The 11,558-nt window shown below is 45.6% G+C and overlaps 1 protein-coding gene across 1 annotated transcript in view; it reads right to left on the bottom strand.

Moving 5' to 3' along the window:
• tmem8b (transmembrane protein 8B) overlaps positions 1-11,558 on the bottom strand; it is a 71,391-nt gene that overhangs the window by 50,097 nt on the left and 9,736 nt on the right. The window contains exon 4 of the mRNA XM_076271361.1: positions 3,579-3,712. Within this exon, the coding sequence (XP_076127476.1) occupies positions 3,579-3,712 (134 nt within the window). The remainder of the gene's footprint in view (positions 1-3,578; positions 3,713-11,558) is intronic.

Here is an 11,558-nt window from a genome sequence, read left to right on the forward strand (position 1 = left end):
TTTGCATCAGAGCTCTGGGGAGATGCTAAGCAGCCTTTCAACCTCCTATGGAGAGACATTCATGCATAATACCATTGTCTTTTGACTAATTATTTTCACAATGCAAGCAAAACAGAGAAATCAGATTTAGTTTCCTCTCAGCCTTAATTTCAGTTATGGCCAGATGACTCAATGTTGCTGGTGTAACCTGAGCTAATTGTATTCATATCTGCATATATTTAACCACCAGCTAATTAATGTAGTTTTCACTTTCATGGTTCTGCAATTGTTCATGTTGAACAACACATCAAATATCCAATCAAAGGCAATAGGATGTGTTAACATAATCAGAAAGTCAAAGAAGTTTACACAAACAGGTTGTTTCATTCTTTTATTTTGCCTGGAAAAGAAAAAAAAGGGAATTGCCTCACAGACATAAACCAGGGGTGTGAAACATAAGGCCGGGGGGCCAGATCAGACCCGCCAGCAGGTTTAATACGGCCCACCAGATGTTTTGGGTAGGAAGGGAAACATTAGAAAGAATAATAAGATAAGATAGTTAGATAAGATATTCACATCCAGTTGTCTTCAACAATTTGGAATAAGCAATTTCTGTGATAAATTCATTAAAACTAACACTACAAACCATCATCAGGAGGAAGAGGCCAAAAAAACTGACATGGAAGTAGGGTGTTTCAAGAGAGAAAGAGCAGGATATGACGGCAGTAGATGATCTGTACTTGTTTGTTCTCAAGTGGGTAAAGTAAGGGAGTATATCACCAAACAACACTGATACCACTGCAGAGAAATGACAATGACCATGACAGTGACGGCCCCCACGAGGTCTCATTCCAACGAATACGGCCCACTGCCTAATATCAGTTTGACACCCCTGACATAAACGGACCCTGATCCGCAAAATGTAATCTGAACAGAGAGCTGGGTCAGGGCATGGGGGGAATAATCGCACTCGGGTATGGTCCAGATAAACGGACCCAGTGTGAAGGCAACGTAATACATGTCTTTTTTATTTTCCATTATACCACTAATTGGTTGAATTTCCCATTGTTATGCATTCTTCAGAACGTGTAATAATAACCATAGGGTATTTCCACACCTGTAGCTCCAGTTGTACTGTATATCAATTGGCCAAACTCAATGTGAAGTTTAAATGTACTGTCACGTTGCACCAGAGCTACAGTATAAAATACAGACGTTCAGAACAACATTGCATATGATGAATAGCATATGACGGAGGTGGCTTTTAGCTATTTAAAAATGCATTGCAGTAAGCTAAGTAAAATAGTGATGTTTCAAAGATAAGGTTCATCAGAAACCCAGGATATGCACACTTGACAACAGGAGAGATGGAACTAACAACTGGCCTTTGGCCATAGCAACCATCCATTTAGAACTAGTAACGGCAGTTTGTCCTGCAAGTTGAGAAATGAGTTTATATGTTGGCGGAAAGAAGTAATTCTACAAACAAGACAATTTTAGTGATTAAAGCGTTATAAATAAACAGCAGTGGCAACAGTGGTACAAACGGGATAATGGACTCCACGGCATTCGGTTCACAAATGCACTTACGAGGTGTAACGACTCTCCACTGGTGCGTTGGGGCCGTTTTACCATCTCAAACGTGCATTTCTTTCTGTGAACCAAATTCCGTGTCGTCCATTATCCCTTACTTATGTTCCATGTCTTCACCCTCAGTCATTCATGTAGTGGCATTGTAGTAAACATATTGAGGAAATAATTTAAATTATTAAAATCTGCTGAAACATGTCTAAAATAAATGAAGTGTGTGGGAGTTTCTCAGCTCAACGTTCGTTGACCTTTGCTCTTCTCGTACGCACCTTGCAAAAGTTATGTTCTTTGAGTGAATGTATACAAGTGTGTTTCTATATGTAAGATAAAGAACGTTTCCACCTGTACTTTTGTGTGCAAATTCTGCACTTCTTTAGTTTGGCTTATCTAAAGTCATTATGAAGATACATTAATTAAGATAAATGAATAATTGATAGACTCTTCAGAACTCCAGTAATATGTCAGGGTGGGAAACTACCTGACAAAATAATTAGGAGGAGAGGCCTGCATATCACTTAATGAATCATAATGTAGTCAAATTATCAAGGAGTGACATTACGCAACAAGATGTATATAATTACCTCCATACAGAAGTTAATCCATGTGTGTTTGCACTGTACATAATGTGCTTTTAGTAGCGCCTCACTAACGGAGGGTTGGAGAAAAGAAAAACACAAAGAACAGCGTGTTTTGTAAAGATGCACTCTCCAGAGATTGACAACAGGGTGAAAATAACAGACTTGCCATCAGCGGAAGAATGAAAACTGTTATCAGCCACTTGCTTCGACTGTGTGTTTTCAAACTGGGCTTGAAGCACACATTACAGGCAGGCGAAAAGTCTCCCGATAGCACCTTTTATCCAACCTTTAGCACATCAATGCTTCTTGTGCCCAATTGCAGTTATTGTTGTTGTTGCTGTTGTCATTGCTGTTGCTGTTGCTGTTGTTGGTAATGCGTGTAAGCATTTAGGAGTTTCTTTCCTGACTCTTTTTCTCTTCCTTTGGTTTGATAATTGAGAGAGGGGCCCATTAATATGTGAAATTAATGAGAGTGGAGAGCTAGTCTGTGGAGGATGGAGGAGAGGGAGGATGTGCCTGGAATGATGAATGACAATGAGAGGAAGAGGGGAGTTGGGGTCGGGGGAGAGAGAGAAAGAGAGAGCAAGAGAGAGAGAGAGAGAGAGAGAGAGAGAGTGAGTGAGTGTGTGTGTGTGTGTGTGTGACAGAGGGGCTACGTGAGACAGTGTGGTGAGTAGGTGTGCATGTGTTTGTGTTTGAGAGTGAGTATGTGTGTATGTGAGAGAGAGAGAGAGAGGGAGAGAGAGAGAGAGAGACAGAGAGAGAGAGAGGGAGAGAGAGGGAGAGAGAGAGAAAGAGAGAGGGAGAGAGAGAGAAAGAGCAGGAATAAAAGATGCTACGTGAGACAGTGCGGTGAGAAGGCGTGTGTGTGTGCATGCGTGTATGTGTTAAAGAGGAAAGTATATGAGAGAGGGGAGACCAGAAAGAGTGAAAGTGTATGTGTGTGTATGTCTGCCTCTGTGTACTGTGCAGACATACATTTGTGTGTGTGTGTGTGTGTGTGTGTGTGTGTGTGTGACAGAGAGAGCTAAATGGCAGCGAGAGACTGCCTGCCGTTAGCATTCAGAGCTTTACTGCAAATGGCATCCGCATCTTAATCAGCTCTCCTCACTTGAAACAAGGCCCTTAAAATAGACATCATGAGAGTGTACGTGCTAAATCTGCCTGCAAAGAGGAACGCCGCTCTATTACCAAATGGACTGGGCCACCAATAAATGAATCAGTATAGACAGTCGAGCTCCACAAGCTTTTAATGGGTTTGCAAGAGCGTGTGTGCGCATGTGCACTTGGGAAGGGGAGAGAGTGAGAGAGATAAAGGAGGGAGAGAGATAAAGGATGGAGAGAGAGAAAGAGAGAAAAGATGGAGAGGGGGGCAAGGGAACCATCTTATGTTGCTGTTGCAGTCAAACAAAAGGGGGAGAGGTGACTCACTTGTAGAGGACCGATCTGTTGTGAATAGGGATCATCTGGTCGATGAAGTAGCCAGGGTACAGCACCGAGATGCCGATAAGCCTCTGGACAATGAGTTGTGGCTGGAAAAGGTACTGGCATTCCTCGTGCAAACCCTGAGGAGAGAGAAAAAGGTAGAAGAGAGAAAAAGAGCAAAAGAGAGAGAGAGAGAGAGAGAGAGAGAGAGAGAGAGAGAGAGAGAGGGGCAGGGAGAATGACAGTAAGAGTGAGAGAGAAAGGGAGAGGGAGGGAGAGGAAGGAATGGAGAGATCAGTGGGAGCATGTCAAAGAGAAGCTACCATCACCACCTGTCAACGTGCTGGGTCTCTGCATGCCAACCGACTACAAGACCCAGGTCTCCCCCCGCATCTGTCAAAACAAAGGAGCTGCATTGTGTCATCACACTGTCAGCAGACTGCCTCGGGGAAAAAAATGCAAATAAAAAAATAAAAACACGTGGAGGAAGAACGTGGGGGGACTCTGGGAGGCAGAAATTCTGAAGATTCGGCGGTAATTATCCCGCCTAAATAAATGGGATTCGGTTTTTGGTTCGCCGAGGCCCCTTGGAGAGCACAGCCTTTGATGACTGTCACGTCACACAACACACAAGCTCACACACTTGCATGTCAACCTTCACTCCAAAAAAACATCAGAGAGACATTTTGGGGTGTGCCTGAGCCCCCCCGACCCCGATCTGATCAAGCGCATGCGTTTCTCGGGGGTTAGTCGATGTGCAGGCACTTACATCAAGGTTGGGAAACAAATGGGAAAGATAAAAGATGTTGAGGACCTTGGAAAATGGTGTGCTTCTGCAGACAAAGTTATTTTTCTCCTTGGCATTATTGAGTCTCATCCATTTCACGGAGCCTCTCTAATTGCTAATTTAATTTCAGCGTGCGCTTGATGACAGCTGGAAGGTAGTGAAGACACAATAGTCAAAGGGAAAAAAAACAATGCAGAATAATAATAAAAAAAAAGGATGATTGCAAAGAAACTTTGCGGCACAAAGTGAGATATTCTAGGATCTCAAAAATCAGAGAAGCCGCATCCTTTCATGTTCGACAAACAGACAAGTGTTACAGAGTCACTGGCATAAAAGGGAGATAAAAAAAATTCTCTTCTTCTGCCGAGGTTCTGTACTACAGCCTCTTTCTTCACCTTCTGCAGCATTTGGAATTCGTATTGTATAAACCTGTTGGCTCAGGAACAGAGGATGCAATATCTATATTGGGTTTACTACCAGTAAGAAAGAAAACCACACACACACACACATCCACTTTGCCAAGAGGCTGGGTGTGCACAGAGTCTAATTAAAGACTAGGGGAGTCGTATGAATTTGCAAGGACAAATTTTTTGGGGGGGTGGGAGCAGTTCTGCGGCACCATGGAGTAGTGATGAGTTTGGGTGGGTTGGGGGGTGGGGTTGCAGAGGAGGTGGGCTGCTTGCTCCACAGCTCTCGTTATTTATCACAGTGGAGACTGCCAAATTACAATGCAGCATTTCATCACTCACCTCCCCTGCCCTCTCTCTCACAGGTACCCCTGCCCTCAAAGACATTCATCACTGTCAAATCTCAGCATGGGAGCCCCTCCCTCTCTCGTGCCCACTCGCTGCACCACCACCACCCCTCCCACACACACACAGACACACAACACACACACACAACACAGACACACATGGTTATTGGAGCGCCTACACACGTCACACATGAGCATGTGATGTGGGGTCTTCTCACCGCGAACAATTCAAGTGTACACACATAGACATGATTTGACAGGTTGAAGACTGAGGAATTTATACATGCGAGTAATTTTAATCATAAAGGTCGCGTGAACCGTGGATGTACAGTGTGATGAAATTAACTTGTAGCACCGCACTGCAGCGCACGGCTCTTATCATACGCTCTCCGCTGCTTTCCACACTCCCCGTCGAACAGCTCACGCAAATCATCCGGGCTACGCGGAAGTGCGGAGGATGAGAGCTTGATTAGTCGGTCCGCCAGCCAGATGTATGCCGTGAAACACTAGAGTCGTGGTGTCATCTGCAGAAATGAGTTGTGTTTGCACACAGTGGCCAAAACACTCAAAACAAACACAACAACAACGAAAAAAGGAGAACAAGTGTGTGTCTGATGGAGGAGTGGCGAGGGCAGAAGAAAAAATAACAAACAAATAATCTAATTGGCTTTAATTATAAATTTCCTTTCACTGCCTGAATAGTTATCTCATAATTAGATCTTAATTAGTTTATTTGTACAAAGAAGGCAAACGGTTTCAGAAGGAAATGTGGAAATCAACAAATCAGATTGTGCCAAACAAGAGAGTATAAAAAATGTACTATTGTTGTGAAAAGGGATCTTACAGGTTAAGAGCATGTTTCGCTGTATACAGTAGCTTTTTCTCTGTAATCATGACTATTGAAACCTGACCTTACTATTTCCGATAAGGGCGTTTGCATATTTTTTTACAACAAAGCCTGTTTTCATACAAACTTACTAAAATGTATGGGAGCTGACTCCTTTTCAGCTGAATTCAGTTAGTTGATACTGAGATACTGTACCTCTGATCTTTCTGAGCTTTGCCATTCAAACCACATCTGAATCTATGTCTTTAACTGCACTGGGCAGGCATCAACATTCCATGAAGGGGTCTACATTGCTATGCTATTCCGTCATGTACCCTGATGTTATAATGGACATTAGGCATGCCAGTGATTTCTCCACAGCTCCATCAACCATCTATTTCGCCGACGCGCTCCAATGGTCAGGTATATTATTGCACAGACCATTGCGGAGTCATGCGTCACTCATTACCTCCCCGGTGTTATATGGGCTTGATTCGCCTTTGGCTTGATTAGCTTCCTCGGTCTGCCCAGGACCAGTCATCTAGCAATCACTTATCCCTCAATGTTCCCACTGAAATAGTCCTGGCTGATGCCGTCGATCACTCTCCATTCCAAGACCTTGAGTGCGGCAGCCATTCTCTTGGCACGTACATCAAAGAAATACCACGGACCTGTGGCCAATTTTTGCGACTTTCCTATTTTCTGTGGAACAGTGCAACAGTCTCTTTATGATTATAAATTATCCAGGGCCATTTTGGCGATATTAGACATTTGTATGTGCCTGCTGTGAAACACTGGGAGTCGTGCAGGCTCCTTAAACTTGTAAACTGCTATTTGTAAATCACCCGCATAATAGCGCTGTTTGAATAAAAGGTGATTGATTGCTGATATTGTAATCTGCGCTGGAAAACAGGATGGCACCTCTTTTTTTCCAGCCACTGCAGCGGTGGCGGTGGTGGAAATGTGCTCGCGTCAAGCAGGCCCACATAATGAGGAGCGAAAGAGAAGTAGAACTCTTGCCACCATTAAATAACAAATCGGAAAAGGAGCCCCATCTGTTGTTTGTGCATGGCTGCGTGCAGAAAGCAGAGGCACAGCTGGTGTTAGAAGAGGCAGGCGCACAGCCTCGCCATTCTCCCAGCAAACGCACACACACACACATACACACACACACACACACACGCACACACACACGCACAAACATACTGTATACATAGACACATAAACACACACATGCACAAACACACATCCACACATCTGATAAACCACCACCCCAACCCCAGCTCACTTCTCACACAGTCTCTGTGACTTAATATTTGTCAGCTCGACATGCAACGACAGGCCCCCAAGCTTCTCATTTGGGCTGATTTGATAGCAGAGGATGCCTCTGACTCATGTCAACTGTGGACATGAAGCGGATGGAGGTGGCGCCGCAGAAGATGTGTGTGTCTGTGTGTGTGTGGGTTGTTTTTTGGGTACGAAGGGGCAAAAAAGACTTGAAAGCCGCCCCTCGCTGGTGCCCAATTTAGCCAAGCTTGTAAGCGCCAGTTGGGGTAATTACTGCTCTACGCACAAGTTTGTGCTTCAGCCTAAATAACGAGGCGATTGATACTGTAGCTGCCACCGCTCTCCATCTGCATGTTACAGTAAACCAGACCCCCAGCTGTGGGTGCAATAATGCATTGTGATGCCCCATTAGCGAAGACTGAGTGTGCGAGTACATAAGTGGAATGTTATGTCAGGGTCTTTTTTTTTTCAACTGATCTTTCTATTTACAAAACCAAAAAAAAGGTCACAAATGCCAACTGTTCCACACAGGCAGAAGTAAATCTGAGGAAAGTGATGTCCATTCACACAGATCTGTTCTATCTGAATGGCTCAATACATTAGTGAGTAATAAGGGTTTGCAGTGAAGATGAACACTGAATGTGTTTTGGCTTGGCTTGCAGCAGCATTAAGTCATATGACTTGCTTGTTTGTGTGTTTGTTGTTGTTGTTGTCGTTTGCAGCCGCAGACACAGGGATTGCACTGGAGACTCTGCGGCGATGCATTATCGCCACGGTTGACAGCCTGGGCCAACAAGACAATGCATCACACATGCAGGCCGGACCCCCACAGGTATCCGTGGCACCATTAGCTTCCACACGACAACTCCACTCTGCAATCTGCTCGCCCCTACAGGACTCCCATCCTCCATCTTCACTTCCTCCTCCTCCTCCTCCTATACGCCCCGTCTACATTATCCCTACTGCTTCCATCAGGCTCATGTCACCTCAGTTAGTGACATGACAGATAGCCTGCAGGAGCCCAATACAGTCACGCATCTCACCCAGGCAGAGATACTGCCCCCAGCCCCCCCGATACGCGTGTGTTGACACAAAAAGAATTAAGGCGACGAAACAGCAAGGCTCTCTCTTTCACCCCCCCCCTCTCTCTCTCTCTCTCTTTCGCTCTCTCTCTGATTATCTTCTGTGTTGATTTGGTTTGGGATGTGTCATGCATTACCCACAGTGCTATCCTATTAAAGTTCATAGCTGAGCTACCAGGAGGCGATTGTAATAGGGTGCCCAACCTCCCCCGACCCCCTTCCTCTCCGTAGCCATTACTGTGTCTTCTCAAGCAGCCAGTGGCCCCCGGGGGATAGATGGCTTTAAGGCGACGGTTCTCTAGCCCACAGCTCTTGGCTGGTGTGGGCCGACCCCTGGCGTGCCTCAATAATGCAGCCGGGCCGGGAGCACACTTTCAGGAGTGAGTTAGGCAGCTGACAGCTGCTAATTAAAAATTCAATAATGGAAGGCAAACGGGAAACTGACAGTCATAAATGGACAGCTCTCCCCCCGGGTGAAACCCAACCACCCCCCCCCCCCCCCCCCCCCCCCCCCCAAAAAAAAGAAGAAACATTGAAGAAGCGTTGTTGGCTCAGGCAGGCAACCCCATAGCAGAGGGTTTGACAGCTCCCAATTAGCCTGCTGATTCACTCCAAGAGTTTGGGTTGGGAAGAGCATCCTGTCAGGGAGCCCTGCTTCCCGGTCGTGGTTGATCTAAGATAACATCTCTAACCAGCTGAGATGACAGGGAGGACCATATGAGGCGCATCCCTCTTCTCTGTCTCACCCGTTGCCTTTCCTCTCTTTTCCTCTCTTTTCTTCTCTTTTTAGGTGTATCTGCCTTTCTCTCTCTTTCTCTTTCTTTCTCTCTCTCTCTCTCTCTCTCTCTCTCTCTTTCTCTCTCACATACAAACACACTGTCTAGTATGTCACACTATCTGTTTGTCTTTCCTCTCTATGTCTTTTTAAGTTTATCTATCACATCTACACACACACACACACACAGACAGAGAAAGAGATACACAGTCTAGTCTGTTACATTATCTGTCTGCCTTTCTCTCTCTCTCTCTCTCTCTCTCTCTCTCTCTCTCTCTCTCTCTCTCTCTCTTTCTACTCCATCTATGTCTATCCATCACACAAAAGCATGCATCCCTCTCTCCCTCCCTCCCTCTCTGCATTCCCTCTCTTCTTTCTGACGTGGCCATCTGCTTGGGAGAGCATGTGGACAGGGCGCCTACAGTGTTGGGTCTGCGAGCCCCCTGATTAGTCGCAGTGAGACATACACGGGGCGTTCATCAGCGACTGCGGGAGGGAGCCGACAGTCTGCCACAGCGGACCGTGACTCAGACCGCCCCACATTTCTCATGCCATCGCCTCGCGTGAGGGAGAGAGGGAGGGAGGGAGAGAGAGAGAGAGGAGGGAGGGAGAAAGAGGGAGAAAGAGGGAGGGAGAGGGGGGGGGCAAGTCAGTGACAGCCTGACAGGAGAGGAACAGAGTCTGGCTGGGTTTTGAAAAGGTTGCAGCCACTTTAAATGGTGGCACTGCTTTATTTCCCAGCACAAATATCATTTTTTAAGGAAGGCTTTGGCACTTTCAAAGCTACGTGGGTTTGGAGGGTACAAGGTCTCCTTGAGTTGTGACAAGCTTCCCTGGAGACTCAAGGATGGGGGAAGGGCGACATTGTCATGACCTGCTCCCTCGTTTAAGTCTCCCTCAGATTCTGTATTCCACGCCAGCCATGGAGCACAATGGGCAATAGACATTAATAAATAAGCGATTTGTTCTTCAGCTGTGGGAGGTGGGTAGGCTTGGCTGTCTCACTATCCAGGCCCACTCCAATTATTTCCACTTGGAGAGCCTTGGAGAGGCTTGGACAGCCACAGAGTCGCTGTGATCCACAGGTGCTGTCACTTCCTTGAATTAGGGAAAGGTCGAGGCAGACCCCCACTGCACTTCTGTCTAATCTGCATCTAATTGGATGTGGGGGAGGTGGCATAGCAGCCAGGGTCAGCAGGAGAGAGACACTCAGGGGGGGTGTTCCTTTCTTTTTCTCCTGGAGATTGTAAAAGGCTGCATTTATCCCTTTGCATGTGGGCTACAGGTGTATAGTAGGCCCATTTGAATAAAGCATTTTGCTTTTATCCTGCACAGTATGGAAAGGAAAGCAATTTGTAGTGTTCTACTTATAAAAACCTCATGAACTTTTAACAGGTGGTGCAAATCTGAAGCCCGTGGAGCTGATTTTCCAGGTCACAAGTCCAGCCAAGCACTCTTCCTTACAGACATGAGTCACCCAGAGAATTTAATGAAACATGTTCCCTGACAGAGCATGTGTTCTGCACACTCTCTTAAATTATCTCACGGCTAACAGCGATGCAGTAGGCTTAACCAGCCCAAACACGATCAAGATTTCATGAGGTGCACTGCACCCTGTGCTCAAACAGAGGCCGATATCAGAGGTGTTTTAATACGGTGAGGACTAAGTGGAAAAACATGGATGATTGCAGAGAGTCAGCATGAACAAGAGTGTATCCATTCGTCACCAGAGGACATGAAGTAAGCAATGCTATGATAACAAAAAAAAAATTTAGTACTGAAAATCTTTTTTTGTTTGTGTTATTGATGCTTTTTGCTTTTGCTTGTTTTTGTTTGTTTTATTGATGCTTTTTGCTTTTTGTGGGTTTCGCTTGTTATGGTTTGTTGGCTTGTTTGATACATTTCTATCGTTGTGATTAACTGTTTGATCTGTGTTGGTTTGTATTGAGCAAGACTGCTGGGGTGGGGAGCTTGGGAAAGCTAGAGGTGAGAGGAACATCTGAACCGACATGGGACAACAAGGGTTTGATGTTGGTCTAATCAGGCTGCCTGGCGCTCCCTAGAAGATTGTAATCTCAGAGAAAGCGAAAGAGACAGAGGGAGGGAGGGAGAGAGAGAGAGAAAGAGAGAGAGAGAGAGAAGGAGAGAGATGGAAGACAAAAAGCATAGAACTGCCTGCTGAGATGCGTACGCGTGGGCGAGATTGTCACAAAGCTACCGATGCTTCTATTAGTCGCACTGCTGGTGCAGTCAGCCGCTAAACTATCGGAGCCATGCTGCACGGTACCAGCACTCGCTGTGTGGGGAGGCAATACCGATCAACTCCGAGTTTGTATTAATAATGTAATTTTTTTTTCGTTCTGTGCAAACATGTGATAACGCATAAACTGGTTGTGTGCAGATTTCATGGTACAAAACGGCAAGTTGTGAAGGCAAAATGAAGGCACAATAAGCACATTTGCATGCGATTATACT

Source organism: Alosa pseudoharengus, unplaced genomic scaffold (genome assembly GCF_046254945.1).
Source record: "Alosa pseudoharengus isolate Yale_2024_CS ecotype anadromous, Long Island Sound unplaced genomic scaffold, YU_APseudo_1.1 YU_APseudo_1.1_scf_6, whole genome shotgun sequence".
Classification (NCBI taxonomy): domain Eukaryota; kingdom Metazoa; phylum Chordata; class Actinopteri; order Clupeiformes; family Clupeidae; genus Alosa; species Alosa pseudoharengus.